Raw genomic sequence first — 23,871 nt, forward strand, 5'->3', positions numbered from 1 at the left:
GGTTAGATTCATACAGGTTTTTATAATCACAGACATCAATTACCAGTTGTCAAGGTAACATATTTGCATATCAGAATGCAGTTGCTAGGGGATACAGGTAGTGGGTTAGGGTCAAAAGTCTTCTCCAGGGGCTTCTAATCTAGGTGAACAAACAGGTACAAAGTCTTTCAGGGGCTAGCTTCTAAGTTTTAAGAGGTAGTTGTCAGTTAACAGAGGTAAAACAAAAGAGGTATAGTGACTCAATATTTCTTTGATTAGTTATGGTGGACTAATCCACCAATCCAGGAGAGAGCAGGAAGCCCCTCTCTAATAAACAGGTTGTTTATAACCACTGGAGCGTATCTCTGGGCAAAGTGCACTCGTTGTCTGTGGCTCCCATCTTGTGGTCCATATTTGCCTTGTCTTGTCTTTCAAGACATAGGGAGGGTCACAGATTTTGAGATACTGGGAAGCCTTCCTGGAAAACATCCCTACTGGAGATTTGAGAGCTCTCTCATGATAGCAGCTTCTAATAAGTGAACCATTGAGTCCATACATTCCTTCAGGAAAAAATCCTGCAAACTCCTGTTTCTGTCTTTAATATAGTAATATTGGGTTATGCAATAAAATAATGATCTTATGAGCCACATTTCATTAATTCCTCAATCATGTTTTCCCAACATCTAGGCATTAATATCTAGGTGCCAGGGATACAGAAGTGAACAAGGTAGGGAAGGTCTGTGCTCTCATGGAGCACATTTTATTGGGTGAGAACAGATAATGAACACATAATTTAATTGCATACGAAGAAAAGTGCCATGGGTAAAGTAAAGCAGAGTAATGGGATAGGGAGTGACTAGGGGTTGGGTGACAGGTGGTCAGGGAAGGCCACTGTGAGGGAGGTGAATTTTGATCAGAGAACTGAATGATAGAAATGATTTCATTCATGTAGAGACAGTTCCAAATAGAACAGTACACGTAAAGGTCCTGAGGTTGAGTTTGAGACATAATTTAATTTTGATTGTTGCTAAGCCTGTTATATTTACAATATTTTATAATTGATATATTGATTCAGTAAGGCAGCACGAAAATTTCATAAGACCTCAGAGTTATATTGAATAAAATTATTGTGTTGATTACATCTCTTAAAATGTAAACAATATGCTTTAGGGGATTAAAATGATGAAACAGGCTCTAAAACACTGATGTGATGTTTATTCTCAGAGAAAGATTATAATTCTTTCAGCTATACCCTGAGACTTCACTGCTGCCTCATCTATAATAAGCCTTTCATCTGAGCTGTGTGGATCCTGGTGGTGGGGTTAGTAGGATTGTTCTGAAGAGCCATTCTGGAGACATTGAGCATTCCCCTGAGTCTCTATTCCTGGCTTTTGAAAGCAAAGTGAAGATAGAGTTTCACTCCTTTTTTGCTGGAGAGTAATTTTTGCTGATGTCCTGGATTAATGAATAACTAGTTTGAGTTGAGCAGAGTTGGTTAGGAACAAGGAGTAGAAAAGAGATATCAATGGAGCTTAAGTGGCATAGGATAATTGCTAAGAATAAGTACTGGAATAACCATGCAAAGAAGGATGGGGTCGCCAAGATGGGAAAAAAGACTCCCTGAGTGCACCTAATAATAGGCAGACAAAGTTTTGTTTCAGGGAAGAGGCCATGGGAGTCTGGATCTTGTGATATCATCACCTTATCCTTTAGCAATAATGAACAACAGTAAGCACAGCAGGAATCTTGTGTTGGATCTGGAAACTGGGAAAAGGCAGGCAGGAACTCACAGGGCAGTGTTTTCTGGGACTGTGACCTTAGGGATGGAGGAATGGAGACCTCCAGGGACACAGTATTAGGTTGTTGCCCACCCATAGTCTGTAACTGTGAATACACAAATAGCAAAACTGGAATTATTTATAAAATTTTAAATCTACAAACACTGTTTAATCTTAACCATAGGACAAAATAAATTGCTTTCTGTGTGCCGGTTTGCATATTATTTGTGTTCATTGGTCTCCTTTTCTTTACACTTTTAAGAGATTTTACTTAAATATCTGAAAAGAAAAATTTTAAAAGCCTGTTCCACAGTGCATGAAAGTGTATGCAAAATAAGATTCCTCAGCACTTAATTGCTTTAGTGGTTTCCACACTATTGGTGGTGAATAAATAACTTGCTGAATGAATAAATATGAGTAGATGCATACTGATGTGAACGTTAATCAAATTGTATTGTAGGAAGTGACTTTTGAAAGTTTTAGCATTAAGTTTGTGTTTCAGGATGAAAAAAAGGTGACTTTTCAACAGTAAGAACACCCTTTTAAGTACACTTATAGTAGACATCAACCTGGCACACTGTTTTGAGTGTCAGATCATGACCCCTGAAATGGGACTGGCCATAATAGGATGTGATGTATATAACAGAAGTGTTAGATTCAATCCAGCAGCTGTGCTGTCCAGTTCCTGTGCGTCAGAAAGTTCTGCCTTTTAAGCCTGATCCAGTGCCTCATTCTGGGCGGCCAGCAGAGGGCAGTGTTTCACTGAATATTTGTTTATTGGCCTGACAGGACTATTTTGGATGTCTTACCTAGGTCTTCTATCAATCTGCTCAAAGTTAAAGAATAATGCTCTTTATTTCACCTTAGTGTGGTAGGGATTTGTGGTCACTCCTGGAAATTCAAGGATTTTTAATTGCTAGGGCTTAAATTTTCTAGCATCCATTTTTTTATCCTTAATATACATGTGGAGTAAAAACACAAACCAAATTCAAATTTCTTGATTCTGATGGATATGATATCATTTCTTTAACTAGGTTTTCTGTAGACCGATATTTTAGAGTTGTTTTTTTTTAATGAAGATTTCCTTTTTTCACGAGAGAAACAACAAACTAAGGGAATATGCTGCCTTATGCTTCTGTTTCACATAGTGTGGGAAATGTACATTTTTCTCCATGGCTTTCAGTGTTTTCCCATGGCTTTCATCAGAAATTTAATTTTGCTCTTGAAAGAGTGGACTCTTTAGAGCCATTGCAATCCCAGGGCCCTGTGAAATAAAAACCAGTTTGAGATCCATTTTGTTTGTACATATGGTAATATTCCAGAGTGGGCATAAACCTCCTTTAAATCAAATTAACTTAAATTTAAGAGCTCTCTTTACTAGCAATCACACTGATGAAGAACTGTGCTATGAGACATAGCAGAAGGAAGCTGAGGATGGTGAAGATCTGTGTAGTTAGCTCTGTGTGGAGGAAATGGTTCATTTTCACTCATCCTTAATGTTGGTATTTATGGAATGAGAGAAATAACTCAACAAATGTTACGTGGGTAATCTAGGGCAGCACCTAGCTCTGAAAGCCTCAGCAAAATCTGTTGTTTTTGAAAACACTTCACAATATTTGCTTCTGGTTGAGTCATCAGATAATGCTAATTAAACGTGTACTTCTAGGTAGATCATAAACAGTGTTTATTGGTGGTAATTTATCGTGGCTGTTAAACTCTTTAAGTACTTTAATATATTCGTTACAGCCTCTCAGATTTGCTATTTCATTGATTTTCTTTAGAACTGATTTCAATGTTTCATCAAACTTCACCAGCCCAAGGACATTGCACGTTTTATTGCCAATCCTGCGGTGAAGTCATCATAAAGGATAGGTAAGGAATGCATTTAATACTGATTAATTTTGTGCCTGGCAATGATTATCTCTTTTTCTATCATAATTTTTGAAGTAATTGTCAACGCAGCAATATAGGGCTTTCAGATGAGAGCCAGCTTAATGTTACTTTGAACAAAATCAACCACAAAATTTGCCAGCAGTCAGAGTGATTGGCTCTTCCCGGGGAGATAATAGGATGCGGCTTGGAGGGAGGAAGGCTTATCTTGGTCGAAAAGCCTGTGCTGGTCACTGTAGCACCTCTCTTAGGAACAGAGACGTTGGAGTTGTCACTTTTTATTGATTGTGATGGTGAGTGAGGTTTTCCACAGTAAGTGAATTTTCTACCTAACCAAAGGTTTTGCAGCAAAAGTTTTTATTGAACTGTTTTTATCAGTGCCTTCCTAAAATCCATTTCCTATTTCCCCTGATTATTAAAACAGAGCATACAGAGCACAAATTAACCTTTTCTCAATGATTAGGTTAATCTTGTAACCTGTTCGATATGCTGTGATTACCCTGTTGAGATAGGAAGGGCTCTTTGCAGTCTGGGTGTTTTTCTTTTCTTTCTTTTCTTTTTTTTTTTGCATTCCCTAGGGCACTTTTAATTATTTCTTTGTCTTCTTTCTCCCGTCAGCCTTCTTATTTCTTGGGCACAAATTCTTCCCCCTAAATTTTCAGCGTCTAACCACTCGAAGGCTGGAAAGGCAGATCAAAACTTTTTTATTGTTAACAGTATATAAAGAGAAAATTCAGAATTCTTTATTAGACAGGGCTTCTTGAGTCAAGTTCCTGTGACTTTTAAATGAACAGATCCTTCATATCTGAAACCTGCTTCTCTCTCAGTGTCCTTGTTTCAATAATGCCCAACCTCCAGGTAAAAACCTGGTATCATTGCTTGAGTTCCTCCCTATAAGGGTTTCCTCCCATAAATAGTCTCTCACCAGGTACTTTTTCTGTTTTCTTCATTAGCATGTCTTATGTAACTCTACTTTCCTCCATTGTGGGGCCACTACCTTGGTTGAAGCCACTGTCTTCTCACTTAATTACACTTGTTGCCAGCTCCTCATCCACTTTGCCTTCCTCTAGTTTTTGTCTGATCCATTTAGACACTGGGTGAGTGTTGTCAAATGCAGCTAGATTCCCTGTTCAAACCCTTCCATGGCCCTCCTTTTCTTCAGGATAAATTCCATATGTCTTTAGCATGCCACATCAGGTCCTTTGTGAGTTGACCTCTTTTTTTCCTCTCCACCTTCACATTTCAGCCCTCTTTCACCACCCTACTGCCTTCCCCCCCAAAAACACATCATTGTTGACCCCATTCTGGAGATCAGTGTGGATTCTCACAGTCTCTTCATACTTTCCTTCACCCTGGGGACTTATGAAAGCTACTTTCTCCCCCTGGAATGTGCACTATGCTCCTGTCTCCCTTGGTTAGCTCCTACCTGAACTTTAGAATCCAGCTGACAGGGCAGTTACTACTGGGAGCCTTCCAAAACCCTGGGTTGGTTTAGGCGCTCCTCTAAGGTTTACTTGCCTGTCTTCATGATTAAACTCTCAGGTGGAAATAATCTTATTGTCCCCTATATCCTTTATCCCCACTCTACTGAGAGTGCAGTATAGTGTAGTGCCCCATAGTGCAGACTCAGAAGCCAGACCAACTGGGTTTGCATCTAACTTGCACAACCCTGGTTAAGTTACTTAGCCGCTCTGTGCCTCAATTTCCTTATTATGAAAATGCAGCTAACAATAGGACCTTCCTCATATGGTTGTTAGGAGGATCAAGTAAGTTTAAGTGTTTATAACAGTGCCTGGTACATGACAACCATTCAGTATGTGTTAGCTACTACTATAATTATTATTCTTATCATCATCATCACTGCTCTCATCCCCAGCATCAGCCATAGTGCCTGGTGAATAGTATGCTCTCAGTGACTTCTGGCTGGATTGAATTGAATAAATTTGATGTGTTTATTTTGGCCTTCTACCAGCCTTTCTTGCTTGCTTCCTGATTTCTGGCAGTGTCCCAGTTGGATGAGATAACACAAGTTACTCTGGTGTAAGTGGAGGGTTACAGAGCATCCTCAGAATGATCATCTTGAGTAAGAAATGAGGCGACTTTAAATTTGCAGAGGAGAGAACCTTGTCTTTGCTCGGATTACCTAAGGGTTACAGTTGCTGCAGAGTATGTTGTACTCATTGACAGGCCCACTTTATCCTGAAAAGTCCAGAGCATCCCAGTTTACATTGTAGTTCAGCCAAGAATGTTTTCCTTCTGTCAACCTATTTCAGGTTTTGGTTTAATTCTCAGATGAAGTTTCTGAAACATTCATTCCCATACAACAGTGAAGTGACCTAGAAGTTACAGTAGGGACACATTCATTGTGACAGTATTTCCTGGTGCTGCTTACAGTGAAGGACATGTTCATCCATCATTGGCTGATATTTGTGTTTCATTGGGAAAAGATGATATGGAAAACTCTTTATCTGTAGCCCCTATTTTTCCCATTTAGGAACTGTATCTTCTGTTTTGTTTTGGTCTTTTTATGATCATGGAACTGAGAACTAGAAGGGCTTAGAGGCTAACATCGAAGGACAGCATTCACTCTCTCTACCCCGGCCATTGGCAGGCCCTGTAGTGTGGAGAATGGGACCTGGATTTGAACTCCAACTTCATAACTTAGTTGGGGAACCTTGTTTCTACCACCTCAGCTTCTTTTAATAAGGCCTATTTTTCAAACTTGTCAAGAGAGTTAAAGGATGTAATATATCTATAACAGTTAATGCACAACAAGCTCTCTTTAGTTGGTTTTATAGACTTCTCCCCCTTTTCCAAATTGTTCTTATTAGCATACTAGCAAATTATCTAGTTTCATTCCTTTTGTTTCAGGACTCTGATTCACATATGCTGTATGTGCCAGGGAAATCAATCACCTTTCTTCCTTTTTCTCTTTGAGAAAATAAACAGTGGAGTTGACTTAGCTTTTGCCTCTTTTGAGCAAAGCTTACCTGAAAGCCTTTTCATATCACACGTATGTGTCTGGCATGTATATGCCTTCAGTAATGCAGAGAAATCCTTAGTAAATGACTCAAGGTTTTGCTTACATTTTACTCTCAGGTAGCATGCCCCCTGACTGTTTGTTTTATGGGGAAAGAACATATTTTCAAATATCTGCACATGAATTTTATATTGATTGTTTATACCAAATCCATTGGTCTTCTCATTTTACCTTAGTTATCTGTTTTATATGAGTGGTAAGGACAACTTCTGTGCTTGTTAAATAGAAAACAAGACCAAAGGTATTTCAAAAGAGATTGTATGTGCTATAAGGAAAGTAAACTAATTATAAACATCTTTCCCAGGAAAGTACCTTGAAATATATTTTATCTGTATTGGGAGCACCTCAAATAGGAGCAATGGAGCAGGTTTAGATCTGCTTAGAAGCTAGACTTATTATCTGGAAACAAGTTACTTTAATTTCCTGGGCCTCAGTTTCCTCATCTGTAAAATGAGGAAGTTGAATTAGATAAACCTGTGTCTTATTAGCATGAAAATTCTCTTATCAGTGAACCTCATAAAGTTATGCTTTGGGTTTCATGTGCTTTATGATTCATGACTATTTGGCTAGTGTAAGACTTAACACTTGTTCCTTTTTTTTTTAATGAAAAAGGTTTTTGTCAACCTAATTATAGAAATAAGGTATAGACTACAATTTAACTCAATTAGACTCATTAATGGCTTTTAATACTTATTAGCATCAGAGCACATGACATCTGCTAATTATAGCAGCTTTTTTTGTTAATTTAGGATCACATGTTGTTAGACATTTGTTTTGGTTATTTGAAAATAAATAATACCTCGTTTCTTTACAATAAAAATTTCCAATTTATATTTTTACCAGATCAGAATTTTCAATAAAATTTGTCTGAACATGAACAATTTTTAATTATGTTCTTTTTGGGACTAAAAAGCTCTGATGTCAAGCAACAATAATAAAATGTTCTTCTTTGTGAATCATCCTAGAAATAGTTAAACAGTCATTGTGTTTGGAATTTATGTCTCTGAGAAGTAAATTCATGTCATACTTGAATGGCATCATTTTGTCAAGCAAAACTTTCAGACCTAAGCCTTTTGATTTTCAGATCATTTGAAGCAGGCTGCTCTCTGAGGTCTCTGGGCTGGTCCTCCCCGTGCTGCTTGCACTGGCAGAGCAGTGCAAGGTGTCAGCCCAGAGCTCATGAGGGTGTTGAAACTCCAGAAGGAAACCAGCAGGATGGGCTTCATGGAAACATGAGATGTCAGAACATCCAACTGCTTGACTGGTCCACTTGGCAGATCAGCTATAATTGTAGTCTGAAAATAACTACTCCCGCGAATACAGTCACTTTCTATGTTAAAGTGAACAAAGAGGTTAATAAAGACTACAGGCACAAACCTGGACTGTTGGTAATATTATACAAACTTTTGGAACATAATTAAACTTTTATAGGTCTAATCATACTATGTACATAATAGTATTAAAAGGCAAAGCTAGTTTTATAGGATTTGTGACATACCAGTTAGAGAATGTCACTTGAATTTATTAATGTCTAAATTTCAGCAGCCATATTTTGAGCTTTAAATATTTGATGCTATTCTTAAGATTCTTAATGTCTGTTTGATTATAACCCAATCTGTAAAAGCTTTGTGTTATTAAAATTGTGGATTATCACTAATTAATGGTTGATTTTAAAGCTAAGGGGCATTTCATTTTTGTGTGTGTATGTTTATTTTCTTATTCTTTATTTTATTTTTCTTCTCTTTATTTTCTTATTTTCTGTAACTTTAAGGGAGGTACATTTTCTTGTGTATATGTTTAAGTGTTAAATACATCATCAATCAATAGCATTTATTAAAAGTTGTGTATTTTTAGTTATTCCAAAAGTTTGTGCTCAAGATGCATTAAAAATAACTAGCAAATTTTAATTTGCTATAAACCTGCATTGCTGTTCATCATAGAATCTTAAACTGAGAGAAAATTTAAGAAACAATTTCATTCTTTTTTTGAGCTTCAGCAGGTTTTTACCTAAAAACTACCTGGAAAAAAAATGGTATCTATTTTATTTTGCAAATTCTCTTGGGAAGTAGAACATATCAAAGTATGCTTTTCAGGGTTTTAGATAGATATACTTTAAGTAGAGCTGTGATTAAAATACATCTTTTGTTCTTAAAGGTTTTATGATTTTTCCAAAACATCAGAAAATTTTTTTTCTGCTATAAAAACCCTTTTATCTTTGCAATGACTTGAGAATTAGGTACTTTCTTGCCCCTGATGTATTATGGAGATGGTTATAAGACATATTATAGCTTTTATTCACTATGATATGGGGTCAAGCAAGTTAAGTTTAAAATATATTTTGTGTTAATGAGCATTGTATCAGGTCACTGTAAATCTTGGTATACAGTTTCATTTCCTTGATCACAAATGAGTTTTTGTGCATTGAGGGTCTGTTTATTTACACTATGTGCAGAATGTCAGGGGACAGAGAATCATGATAGAGAAGGTCTAGGAGCCTATTTTGGCCTAACTCCCACTCTAAATAGGCAATTTGTTTGCCCTCTTCTTCTTGATAAAAATTCAAGTCGGACCTGTTACTTCCCTGCCTAAAATTCTATAATGCTTCCCACTTATCTGTAGGACCAAGTCCCCATCCCTTAGTGTGGCCCCTAGCACCCCACACAGTTTGCCACCACCCCACCTGCCTGGTCTCTTCTATGGTTATTCTACATTGCCAGAAAAGGGAATATATTCCAAGGGAAAGAGTTTCATTTTGGAGCCAATAAGACTTGGGTTAAGATGTTGGCATTGCTGATCACCTCTCACTGTGTGAACTTGTGTAGATTAATACTTCCCAGCTTCACTTTCTTCTATTATAACAGAGGAATGATATTTCTTATCTCACAGAGTTGTTGTGAACATTAAATGAAGTAAGGTGTGTGTCGTACCCACCAGGGGTCTTTTTAAGTTCAACTAAACATGCAGACTCACAAGACTACCACAGGCCAACTTTCTTGCCAGGGGGCAGCATCAAGAATTCCTCTCAGCAGGGGCTGTGGAGCATTTTATGCAAGTGACAGCTCACATACCTGTCTGGGGATTCCTGTCTCTCCACATGACATAGTTCCAGGTACAAGGCACAAGATCTTCATGGGGGAGGTACTAGAACTGCCCTGGCTTAGAAGAAGCCACATGCCTTAAGCATCCAATATCTCTTGTAACAATTCTTGGGCATAGTTTGTAGGGTTCCCCACAAAAGATTTCATTCAGGGAAGCCCAAAGCATGGCATGCTCATCAGACATTTAAGCTCATTCATAGTTCTTCCCAGTTCAGGGAATCATTTTTACCATAAGCAATGTTGCCTAGTGATACAGTCCATGTCTAAGATCTTACCTGGTTTCCAGGGTAACAGCGCTAGATGGTTAAACCAAAGGTCAGATTTCTCAGGCAGCAAGGGAAAAGGTTTGTTAACCCTTTAATCTCAGTATGCAACAGACCTAACCAGTTGCCTCATGTGTTATAGTTATTAAAATGTGCTAGTTCATTTTTTTTTTTTAACAAATATTTAAGAGTTTACACTGTAAGGCTTACACTGCTATGTCAGACAGTAGGAATACAGGCAGTAAGGTAAACAGATATGGCATCTACCTTCATGTTGTTTCTTCCATGATGCCCTTAATTCGTTTTATTGTCTGGAGAACTACTATTTATTTTTCAAAGGCCAGCTCACATATTACCTCTTCTCTGAAGTCCATGTGCAGTCTACTCCCCTAACACTTTTATGTATATTGACCTGAATTCATGGATTGGTTTTGAGGACCTATGAATCCCTTAAAATAATATGTAGATTTTGTGTGCTTGCAGGAATGTGTGTTTGAGGAGGGAGCTAATGTTCTTATTACATATTCAAAGGGATCTGTGCTACTCCCCCTGCTCCTAATAGGTTAGAACCATTACTCAGTTATACGCATGTGTTACATGTGGTTTTATTGTTTGTTTATATCTATATTTCTTACTAGAGCACAAGTACCTTAAGAGAAGGGACTGTTTATATTTATATTTTGTGCCAGCAGACTAATTCACAGCAGACTTTTAGGGAATGTATTGAAAGAATTCCTTCTCAGTATCCTTAACAGGCTCAGCTGCTTGATGATGCCAGTAGTGCAGCATATCCTAATTTGAAAGGGCAAATTCTTCCTTATGTTAAACTAAAATTAGCCTTGCTTGTTCCTAGCTCTGTCCTCTACAGTTAGAAATTGTCTACCCTCTTCTGAACTAATTACTCTTTTATGAGACTCATAGTGGATTGGGGAATCAAAAACAATGGTTAACATGGGGGAATTGTTAGAAAATGATACATTCACATTTTACATACTTAAAACATCTAAATGCACCTTAATTTGTTAGTATTCTTTTAGGAGAAACCTAGCAGATATCACCTTAACCAAGTGATTAAGATTAACATCACCAATGATAAATCGTGTTGATAGAACGTACCCTCTGATATGATGTGATGAGAAGGGTACCTCATCTCTGTGAGATTCTTCCCCCAATCCCATAACCCCAGTCTAATCTTGAGACACTATCAGATAAACTCAGGAATATTCTATGAAATGTCTGGCCAATATTCTTCAAAAATCTCAAGGTCCTGAAAAATAAGGAAATTCTGAGAAACTATCACTGACCAGAAGAGACTAGGAAGACATGATAACTAAATGCAATGTGTTATCATAGATTGGATCTTGGAACAAAAAAGAAAAAAGGACAATGGAAAAACTGGTGAAATCCAGATAAAGTCTATAGTTTTGACAAATCTACCATGGTTATATAAGATGTAAACATCAGGGAAAGCTAGGTGAAGTATATATTTGGGAACTGTCTTGTGACTTTTTTTAAACTATCTAACTTTTCTACAAATCTAAAATTATTCCAAAATTAAAAGTTCATGAGAATATAATAACAGAAGAAATCACAGAAGAAAGTTGTTAGGTGCTTTGAAATTTAAGTCATGTAAACCATATTAAAAGGCAATAACACACAAAAAATTTGTAATAGATAATAGACAAAGGGCCAATATTTTTAATATAGAATATACTTTTAAAAATTAATAAGAACATACTAACACCTCACTGGGAAAGAATCATTGATCACAATTCATAGAAGAAACACAGTGGTCAATAAATAGGAAAACACATTCGGTCTCACAAGTAATTGAGAATATTTTCACTCATTACTTGTGGAAAGATGGAAAAATGATAGTATTCAATTGTTAAAATGGTAAGTACAAGAATTATAGATTGGTATAGCCTTTCTGGAAAGAAGTTCACCAGATGGGTGTTGGGTTTTAAAATATGCATATCATTTCTGCTTATCACCTCACATAAGATTTTTTTCCCAAGGAAATAATCAGATGTGTACACAAGTTTTCTATAGGAACATTTATCACATGGATATCGATAATGGAAAATTCAAAACCTAAATATCTACCAGTGAGGGAATGATCTCAAAAGTTTTGACATACCCATGGAATTGAATATTGTGGAGTTATTAAGAACCATGATATGGCTAAATACAACAAGCAATATATAGTTTATGTATATCCACTGATCCCAAATTTTGCATGCATATATATAAATGTATCTCTTGAAAGGATGGCAAAGAAACTTACAATCATGTAAAAAATAGTTACTTATATTTGGGCAGTGAGAAGAGATGATTTTTGTTTTCTTTATACTTCTTTGCATTTTTAAAATTGTCTACAGTGAATATATAATACTTCTGTAATTGGGGGAAAATTAACATTGCAAGCCATGTGGTTGATGAGTTTCTTTCATCTCTCATGCTGATTTCATTAAGAAAATGTGAGGTTCATTCTGTGCTATAAAAAATAGTTTTTCCTCTTTCCACTAGGAAGCTCCTCAGGGTGCTCCCACTGCCGACTGAGAACTGGGGAGCTCTAGTTGGAGAATGGTGTTGTCATCCCGACCCTTTTGCTAATAAGCCACTTCATCCACAAGAGAATGACTGTTTTATTGGAGACACTTTCTTCTTGGTGAATTTAAGAACTGATATCGGGCATCCAAGACCTGAATCATCCCCAGTGGAGATGCACTGTGTTTCTTCCAAGAACCATCTTAAACCGGTAAAATATCATCTCAAAATAAATGCTAATTTAGAGGTTGGCTTAGATACTGGGTTCTTCAATCTTTTCTTAATTCAGGGCTTGTTACATAGACTGTTCTAAGGCCCAAATCCATTCTTTTTAACTGCCTTTATTCTCCAGCTCTGCTCTGTTGATACGGGAAGAACATATGGTCTTAAACCAAAACAGCCACAGAGGGCCTGGAGGAACAAGGAAAAGAGGACTTCTTCACACTTAGACTTGGGAGTGCTACTGTTTTACAACCAAAATGCCCCACTTTCTTATTTTTAGGACAGTATTTCATAATCTGGATGCATTTTATCCTAAATAGTCTGATCTAAATTAAAAGTGCTCTCTTGCTCCAGTACTGACTCTACAATTAGGCCCCTAGGTGTTTTACTGTTTCTGCCCATAGTCTAGCCTTCTGCTGAAGTCGTAAATGCAGATGCCATCAAGGAAAAAGAGGAAATGGAGAAGCCCAGGAATGGAGATAAAACTAGTGTTTCAGGCTCTAAGTTGGTGCTTGACTATGTGAGGTCAGGTGGCTATTGCTATATAAGTTGCTTTAGGGGGAAGGCAGTTTCCATTTATTGCAGAGAACAAGTGGTTTGCTTTATTTTAAAAGAAAATCAGTGGTGTTGGCTTGGCCCTTATGAGAAATAATTTTCCAGATAGCCAGTCAATATAGATGTGATTTTAAAAGTAATGGAAATCATTGCCAGAGAATCATTTCAACATCTGATTATTGGTAGGAACAAAAGCATTGTGTTTCAAATTTCATTTAGAACTCATTTAATTTTTCTAATAAGAACTGAGCTACTGCAGGAAATATGCAGCATTTGGGTGGCTCTTAGGTTGTAAACCTGATCATAGAACTATTTTGAGGGAGATTAAGGAAATTCATCAAATATTGATGTTTAACTGACAACTGTCAGTTAAAATTATTTTAGTGCCTTATCTCTCACTATAAATGGAAATCCCTTTATCTAATGGTTCACTTTAGTGAAATGTAGTACTTTAGCATTCCATATTTTTAAAGGTAAATGGTAAGAAGTTAATGTAAACTTATATTTAATATCATTATGTTAAATTTGAGGTTTTACCTAAGTTTATATGCTAATACTTTATTATTTTATGTTTTAACTTTTATTTTTATGATTAAGCTATACATTTCAATATATTTGGAGGGCATGAGCGAAAAAGGAGTGGAGAAAGATTAAATGAGAGAAATCATATTTCCCTTTGTAGATAAACTGCACTCTATGCTAAAATATATTCTTCACATTTACACTTTATCAGATGTGCCACTTATAAGAATTTCTCTTCATTGTAAACAGCCATCTTATGTGTTAAAGAACAACCCTTCATATTTAGACATTAAAGTTTTTAGTATCAAGGAGACTGTGGGAAATCATGTACTATCATGATAAGCTGCTATTGGCAAGATTGTTTCCAAGTTAGCCTGGATGGAAGTTTCACTTTAATTGCGTATTGTAGCAGTTGAAAGAGTGTGCCTGTGACCAAAATAGTAACATAAATTTGGAGGGATTGCTTAAACAGTGTTCTCAAGGCTCCTGTGGGAACAACACTGCTCTGTGCTATTGAAAACCTATTTATCATATCACCCAGTCTAGCCATCTAGCAGGGTTTTGAAATGTCACATGGTGACAAAGCATCCTAATGGTACCCCTTGGGAAACATTTTTTTTTGGTAAGACAATATCAAGGGTCCTTAGAAATTGAAACAACACAAAGGAAAATAAAAGCGAGGACAGAAGGCTAATCCGCCTCTCTGAACAGCATTGCCATCTCTCAAATATATTGATTTAATTAGTCCACAACAATGTCTTTCTTCAAAGTTTGCTCTGTTGAGTTCCCACACTGTTAGGCTGCTTCATTGCACAACTGTATTATTTCCTTGAAGCATAGGTGAAGAAAAATGTATTATTACAAAGCAGAGATTCTCTTTAAACAAAATTAACATGTTATAATATTTTAATTTAAAAGATCTACTTTTAAAAATAAAGCCTAAGAATATTTTTCTTCAGTACCCTTTTAGAGTTTATACTACCTTATTTGAGCCTCGGTCCATGTGGTAGTATGTAGTTTTTATTGTCAAAACATATCTGCTGAAGATTTCCCTATTATATTTATTTGTTATCGCTTGTGCTATTTTTGGTGTCTACCAACATAATAAAAATTTTGCATCTTATAATAGGATGATAAAGATGGCATTTCATCTTTTTATAAGATTCCTGATGTTATTCAACACTTATAAAGTATAGCCACACTGATAACTTTATTCTGTTTTTTTAAAGAACAAATAAAATTCAACTTTGATGATATTATTGCTGGCAAGTATGACTGACAACTTTTTTTGCTTTTTTGGGGTACTTAGTAATAATTTATTGATTTTGGTGATTTGTTTTATTAAATCCATAAATGTGTCTTTTTTTGTGTTCTTGGAAAAATATGTTCAACTTTGTAAATATTCACAAGTATACAAAGAATAGTATTATGAACTTCAATATGCCAATCATCTTGATTCATCAAGTATGCTTTGCTTTTTATTTTTGCTAAAATGATTTAAAGCAAATCTCAGTCATTATGTATGTCATTTCATCCATCTTTGTTTCAATATGTATTTCTAAAGACATGGATTTTTTTGCATAACTACACTGTTGTTATCACATCTGATAAAATTAATAATTATTCCCTGATGATATAATACCAGGCCATATACAAATTTTATGAGTTGTCTTAAAAGTGTCTTTTACAAAAAAAAAGGGAATGATACATGAGATAACAGATATGCTAATTATCCTGATCTGATCACACTACACTTAATATGTATCCAAACATCACCAGGTACCCATAAATATGTACAATTATTATGTACCAATTAAAAAATAAAATATAATAAAAGAAAAAAAATAAAACAACAAAAAAGTGTCTTTTACTATAGGTTTGTTTGAACAACATTTGGTTGTTTGAGGTAATTTGCTTTTTGTTGATCAGATTTTTAAATCCTAATTACTCGTGTCTGGTAAGGGTTGAATCTTATTTTAAAAACAAGAAACACTTATCCTCCTTCCTTGAAAGACAAAGCAAAATGTTCTATGAGAGCAATTATAAATGAAATACATAACAGAGCATCTGACAAAAAAATTTCTGCTTCAAATAGAAAAATCCTTTTTTCTCAAGCACTACTATTCCTATACCCTGTATTAGCTTTTAATAAAGCCCGTAGTTTTTGGTAAGATTTAATGAGGATGGTCAAATTTAACTTGTACAAAATAGTATCCTTTAAAAAGTATTTGTAATACCACTTTGGGCTCACATGGATATGTTTCACTGTAAGAAAGCATGAAACTGCCAAAATGTCAACCTTTGCAGTCAGCCATACTGGCTTTCTGAGCTCTCTTCTTCCTGGACCTGAACAAATTGGCACCTTCCTAGGTTTCTGTATCTTTGTAGTACCTTTGATGGAAATGTCCCAATCTGGTCACCTGTCTGAGACCTGCTATTTGCAATGTGCCAGATACAAGGATATGAGTGCAAAGGCCAGAGATGGGGTACTCTGGCCCAGGGGTACTCTGGCCCAGGGATACTCTGTGGGGCCCACTTCATGAGTGTGCCTGGGTAAATGTTTGAACCAGGTCCGAGCTGACTTATGGAGCTCACGTGTGCTTTTGTTTTCTCAGCAGATACTTTTAGAGAAAGACTAGAGAATCTGTCCAAATACTGCAACTAGACTAGGGAAAATGGGATAAGTGTTTATATTACTGAAGATTTCTTCATTATATGAAGGGATTCATCTCAGGAGTTCTTCCTATAGGGAAGTGCTGTGGGGCATTTATGGATTTTTACTAGTAGCATAGATTTGTGGTTGGGTGAAAGAATGAATCATAGAGAACCGCCCCCCCATATAAGTTGCACAGTTGCTTTTGACTTTTTGACCTCTAACTAAAGTAAACACGTTTTTTACATCAGGATCTGATCACACACACAGACACAAACACACCTAAAATTAGTTTCTTGAAGCAATACTTATCCAGTGTTTGAATCACTGTTGTATATTCTATTGTATTTCACTTAAAAAATTCAAGCTATAACCCCCTGAATTGGTTCCATGAATTGGTTCCCACTAATGGTGTGTGACCTGTAGTTTGTAAAACAATTAGCATGGTGTTCAGAAGCCTCAGCATCTATGGGACCTGGATTTGAACATCAGCTTTTCTAGCAGCATGTCCATGAATCAACTGAAATGTGCTGCTTATGCAACTTTTCAGGAAATAGTTATTTATGCCTAGGGAAAATAATTATACCCAAATTTATACTAATCAGTTAAGACTTATTCCTTAGATTACTACATATGTTATCCCACATCAAAAACTCATTGTCTTTCCTTACTTTGGCCTACACTCTTTTCTGTAATTTCCCTGGAGAGGTAACCTGAATGTCCAGAGTTGCAGAATTTCGTTTTCCCCGCCTATTTTGTATGGTTTCTGCCATGCTACAGTATGTCTGGGTGGGAGGAAAGTTGTGTGGCTTTAACAAAGGTATAACTATGGATGTGCAAAGGAGCATTTTTGGTTTAATGATTAGGTGAATGCTAGCTATTTTAATCTGTATTCCATATAATGAATTTGGATTTTTGAAGTTTAATAATGTTTGAAGTTTTAAAGTTTAAGAATGTTTCAAGAATTTGCTGCAGAACACTGTTCATCTTTCCAATTATAGTGCACATCTTAAAGGGAAAAAATAGAACTATAGGAACAGGTTAGATATTTTTAACTTTTCAATTATGGGTGGCTATGAGTTGTAGGTTACTTTTACATAAATTACAGTAGACTAGAAATCAAAATAATATGAGTTCAAGTTCTGATTTTTCTGTATTTTATACACATGAGTTAGAGTAAGTCATTAAACCCTCTCTGCTTTTGTTGCCTACCATATGCCTGTTCTAAATTATAAGGCTATTTGGAATTGCTTTTTAGAAATGTAAGGTGCTGCTTGTTCAAATTATTTGGCAACGTTTGGATTACCAAGAAGTGGCTAGGTTTGGAAAAGTCAGTCTGTGTATTATTTGGTTTTAAGATTTGAAAAAAATTATTGCCATGCATGTGAGTTATGGTCACAAGCTAAACATATTCCCAGTATTTAGTAGAGGGCAGAGTAAAATGTAAAGTTCAATGTATACTCTAGGGACTATGTTAAAATTATATATTCCTTTTAAGAAAAGCTGAATGACATTTAAATGACATTTTCTGTTCTGCAGGAACCAAAGGCAAATACCAAGGTAATTTGTAAGCGTTGCAAGGTAACGTTGGGAGAGACCGTGTCATCAGGTAAGAATTTCATAACAAAAAGCCAAAATGATTGCCTTCTTGTTTAAAAGCCAGAATGAGATTTTATATAGTAAATATATAGGAAAGATAGATGGTTAATGTATGTTTTAGAATTGATGCTTTTCAAAATAGAAACCAACTAACATATCATCCAATATGCCAAGAAGTTTGTATATTTTGACCTTTATGAGTACAGAATATTGAGTTATAAGCATTAAAAAGCTGGATCATTTTCAGTATTTTATATCTTCTTTGTAGACATAAAGCAATAATATAAAGTTTGTACTTGGGTCTATCTTAAGAAGACTAGAACCTTTTTCTTAATATACCTTCTCAATCCAAAGAGTTAGTGCTCAGAGATGAAGAAGTTGCTTTTCTTGGCTGCCATCTGCCTTAGGGCTGTATTTTCTGGTTAGGGGTGGGAAAGGACCTATTGAAATGTAAGAAAACACATTCTGAGTTTTGTACTTTGTTCCTTATTCTCTTTTCCTAGTAATGTTAATTATACTTTATATAAACTCTATGTTATACTCTACCTTAAAATATAATAAAATCATGATATTTAAAATACATTGCTATTTAAAGATACGGTTTAAAATGACTAGAGAGCTACAACATGCTGTGTAAGCTTGTGGGTGATGAATAATTGCTTTTAATATAATTAATTAGAAGATGTAATTTAAGTGAAGCTGCTGTACTTAATGAAAGGCAGGTGGTGTATTTGTTTGTTTTTTTAAATGATCAGATTTTTGCAAATAGTTGCTTGCTCAAAGTGAGCAGAATAGGAAGAGTGAGTAGTAGTAAAGGATGCCATCCTCAGTGTCATTTTTGGAGAATGAAAGCAAACTCCTTAAGCAATATCTTAGAGAATGTTAAGGCTTTCCGTTAAATAAGGCGAATTGATTCCTAAATCTTTTTCTCCTCCCTGAAGTCCAATCAAAATGTCAGTTAAGGAATAAAAAGATGTATATCTACAAAGACAAAAAGAAATGGAGAGGAGACAACAGTGACATAAACAAGTGATAGAAGCAAACTTTTCTGAAACACACATGGCAGTGTGGAAGAAGCTGCAGCCTAGGTGTCTATTGAAGATCATTTGGATGAGGAGTGAACCCATACTGACTGTAGAGCCCTATAAAAGGTCAGAATTTAGAGGCAGCAGGTAACAGGAAAGGCAGTCTGAGGCAAAGAGCTGGGAGCAGGATTAGTTCAAAGTTTATATATGTAGCTATTAGACTTCTAGGTTTCCTACTTTACTTTCAGCAATCCTCAAGTTAGGGGATTGGAAGACTTTTTTTTTTTTGAAAAATGGAAGAATACCAAGTAGAGAAAAGACTTATAGACACTAATTCTTTGGGGTCGTTCAACCGAAAATGAGCTTATATTGTCATTCTACAAAAATGAGCTTAAGCTGGGCACAGTGGCATGTACCTGTATTCCCAGCTACTTGAGAGGCTGAAGCAGGAGGATCACTTGAGCCCAGGAGTTCAAGGCTATCATCCACTACAATTGTGCCTGTGAATAGCCGTGTACTCCAGCCTAGACAACATAATGAGACCCCATCTCTACAAACAAAATAAAAAAATAAAAAAGAGCTTACATTTAGCTATTGTGTAGTCAGTAAGCCTTGTACGTATACCCAAGAGCTTCCTCTCAGCATTTTATTGTTTTATACTTACGTACAAATGTATTGCTGAGAATCACCAAATGTTTGAGGAAATCTCCAACATAAAAGAAACCAAGGCAAATAAATAAGCAATGAAACAAATTCAAAGCATTGATAAGAAAAAAAATTATGTAGACAGCAAAAGAAAACTTTTTAAAGAAACATAAAATACCCTTGGAGAAATGAAATAATATTGCTTCAATAATTCAGAGAACATGGAATTAAAAATGTAATGTTCAGCCAGGTACAGTTGCTCATGTCTAATCCCAGTGTTTTGGGAGGCTGAGGCAAGAGGATCACTTGAGGCCAAGAGTTTAAGACCATCCTGGACAACATAGTAGAACCTAATCTCTACAAAAAAAAAAGTTAGCCTGGCGTGGTGGCACTCACCTCTAGTCCTGGCTACTTGGGAGGCTGAGGCAGGAGGATCACTTGAGCCCAGGAGTTTGAGGTTACAGTGAAACACTGGACTCTAGCCTGGGCAAGAGGGATATCCTATCTCTAAAAAAAAAAAAAAGTAATAGCTTTAAAAAAACCCAAAGAACTGAGAGATAAAATTAAGGAACTGTCTCAGAAATCAGAACCAAAAGATAGAGATAAAAAATTCTGATAGAAATCAGAACCAAAAGATAGAGATTAAAAAAAGATTAAAAATTAAAAAGAAGATATATCAAAAATATATTATCATATAAGTTTACTGAAGGTAGGGACATTGTCTATCTTGTTTATCCCTGTAACCTCAGCACTGAGAGTAATGTCTGGCACATAGTGAGTACCCAGTAAATATCTGTCGAATGAATAAATGAATTGAGCCTTTCAGGACAACCAACATCTAGCTAATAGAAATTCTAGAAAGAGAGAATAGAAATAACAGGGCTTAGACAATTATCAAAGGAAAAAATAGTAAAAATTTATTACAAGACTATTTTCCAGAGCTAGGACTTCAGGTTCTTGACTGAAAGGGTCCACTAAGTGACCAGTGTCATTAATGGAGGGATGGCAGGGAAGCCACTCCAGGCCACATCACTGAGCAATTTCAGAACACCATGGGTGAAGTTTCCAGAGGGGAAAAAAGCAGTTAGTATACAATGGATTAGGAATAAAATAGCGTTGAACTTCCTAATAGCACAGCTGAAAGCTAGAGGACAATGAAGCAATGTTTTCATAATTTGAAAGGAAAAACATTTTCAACCCAGAATTCTAGACACAACCTAAACCATCAGTTAAATATGAAGATATTAAATGCACTTTGGGAAATAACAAAGTCTCAAAACATAGACCTCAGAGGTATGTTTTCATTAGGAATCTACCATAGGATATGTATCAGCCAAACTAGAGATTTAACCTAGAAAGAGATGACATAGGATTGGGGAAACATGGAAATAATGTATTACTAGCAGACCTGCTCTACAAAAAATGCTAAAGGAAGTTGTTCAGGTTGAAGTGAAAAGTATCAGGTAGTAACTGGAATCTAAAGGAAGGAATAAAGAGCAAGGGAAATGGAAAATATGTGAGTAACTTACCACAAAAGCAAACTCAAAAGAGGCACAAAATTCAAGCCATATTTTCCCCGCAATTTGCCAGTTCTCTAACATTGGAACTTTTGTTTCGATTGCTTTGAGAATTAAGGATAGAAATCAAACACTGTGCAAGATGGGGAACCTGACAAGCGGCTGTCCCCACAAAAAAATTGAGACCCTGAAGTCCATACCCTCACAGTGAAGATGAATCAGAAGGGGAACATCCCTGTAAAATTATGGACAGGTATCAATCCGTTGGGACTTTAGGAAATTTCAAATCTTAAACTTGGTTTAGTTTGCCTTGGTCTAGGCATGACCTCAGGTGCCTTGTAGGCGTTTGAATCAAATGCAAATCATCTCTAGAGGGAAGTACCTTCATTGTAAAGCTCACATTATTCCCACAAGTAATTTTTCAATTACAGTACTTAGCATAGAACCAAAAAAATAAATAGGCACACAAGTAAACTATACTTCTGTCATCAAGAATTAACAAAAACAGCTGACAATGAAAATAGAATTCTTATTGGAATTATATGTAAACTGTAAAACAACCATGCTTAGTATATTTAATAATATAAAAAGTTTGAAGATTGCTGAAAGGAAAAGGAAACTTTGAGAAAGAGCCACAATAGAATTTCTAGAAAAATATACTTGAAATTAAAAACTCAGTGGGTTATTTAACAACAGATTAGGTACTACTTAAAGAAAGAATTAATGAACAGAAGATAAATGACAAGAAAAATCTGTAATTCAGCACAGAGAGACAAAAGGCAAAAACTATAGAAGAGAGAGTAAGAGACATAGAACATAGACTGAGGCAAAAATCTGATGTATGTTTAATCAGACTTCCAGGAGGAAAAGAATGGAGCATAGGCAATATTTGAAAAGATACTTTCTGAGAATTGTAATTTACAAAAGTGATAAAGAACAACAGTCTATAGATTCAGGAAGAACAGTGAATTTCAATTCAATGATGCCCAAGTAAGGTAAATAAAAAGAAATCTATACCTAGACACATCAGAGTAATACTGCAGAATAAAAAGCAAAGAGAAACTTTCAAAAGTAACTAAAGAAAAGTGACAGATCACCCTCAAAGGAGCAGTGGTAATGGAAGTTTGAAGACAGTGGAATGATTCTGTCAATGTGCACAAAGAAATAATTGTTGATCCTAGGACTTTGTATAAAGTGAAAATGTCCTTGAAGAATGAAGGCAAAGATAAATATATTTTTTTGACAACACAAACTGGGATAATTCACCACTAGTGGTTTCTTACTGAAAGAAATTCTGCCCATACTCAGGTAGAAGAAAATGACCCCAGGTAGAAGGTTTAAGTTCAAGAAGGACTGGTAAAGAAAGCGGGAAGTATATGACACTAAATGAATGTTAATTGTATAAAACAATAATAATACCTGTGGGATTAAAATTATATAATTAAATTGTAGGGTAACAGAGGGGATAAAAGGTATCACTTCATAATATTAAAAGGATTAATTCTGCATCTAATAACATGACATCAAAGTAGTGAAGTAAAAATTTACAAAACTTAATGGAGAAATAGGTAAATCTGTCATCATGGCTCTCTCTATAAAATAATCTATTAAACTATCTATTGGTTTTATTTTTTGCCCTTTTCTGTCTATAATATTGAGTAATTAATAACTTTTTCAAAAAAATCTACCAGAAATAATATTGTGTCTCATTAAAAATTGTTCGACAGCACCATTTTTAATGACAACACCATTTTCAATTACTTCTGGTTTTATTTTTTTATTTTATTATTTTTTTTTTTTTGAGACAGAGTCTCACTTTGTTGCCCAGGCTAGAGTGAGTGCCGTGGCGTCAGCCTAGCTCACAGCAACCTCAAACTCCTGGCTCAAGCAATCCTCCTGCCTCAGCCTCCCATACTTCTGGTTTTAATTTGACTAATTTAAAATGTGAAACATGCATGAGATTCTGTTACCTAAGTATATAATTGCTTATCCAACCCATTCTCAATTTTTAGTCATTGAGTCATTGTTTTCAGCATTTTTCTATTATTATGAGCATCTTTATAGGTCAGTTTTTGCATATATCCATGAGTATTTCTTTGAGATAAACTCTTAGGTATTTAATTTTGGTGTCTAAATATATACACAATTTTAAGGCCTTTGCCAAGCAGGTTTCCAGAAATCTGTCGTTTTCAATTTTCACAGCGGTATGTAAATAAGCATAGCCACTTCTCATAAGTGTATACAGTACTGTACCTTATCCTTTAAAAATATTTTGTTTGATGCTAAAATAAATCTCATTTTGATTTGTATTTCCTTTATTGCTGGTGAAATTAAATATTTTTCATACATTTTTAAATCCAAGATGATTGTGTTTACATTCATATCTATTAGTATCTAGTCTACTGTTTAAAATTTTGTAAACTAATCAGGTAACCAGAGTTGATGAGACTTGTGTGTTAATAGAGTCAGTGAGATTCTTGGTAAATACTAATGTTGAAGTTCACAGCATCTGTGCACAGGCTTTGGGATACTATG

General features: G+C 35.6%; 1 protein-coding gene across 4 annotated transcripts in view; it reads left to right on the forward strand.

The window, feature by feature from the left end:
- Nucleotides 1-23,871, forward strand: part of UBE3D (ubiquitin protein ligase E3D) — a 142,918-nt gene that overhangs the window by 7,676 nt on the left and 111,371 nt on the right. For 3 of the 4 annotated variants that reach the window (XM_076003165.1, XM_076003164.1, XM_012769149.3), the window contains exons 3-5: nt 3,539-3,629; nt 12,578-12,809; nt 18,090-18,159. In XM_076003165.1, the coding sequence (XP_075859280.1) occupies nt 3,539-3,629; nt 12,578-12,809; nt 18,090-18,159 (393 nt within the window). The remainder of the gene's footprint in view (nt 1-3,538; nt 3,630-12,577; nt 12,810-18,089; nt 18,160-23,871) is intronic. The other variant, XM_076003166.1, reaches the window with a different exon arrangement.

The sequence above is a fragment of the Microcebus murinus genome, chromosome 5, assembly GCF_040939455.1.
Source record: "Microcebus murinus isolate Inina chromosome 5, M.murinus_Inina_mat1.0, whole genome shotgun sequence".
Taxonomy (NCBI): Eukaryota; Metazoa; Chordata; class Mammalia; order Primates; family Cheirogaleidae; genus Microcebus; species Microcebus murinus.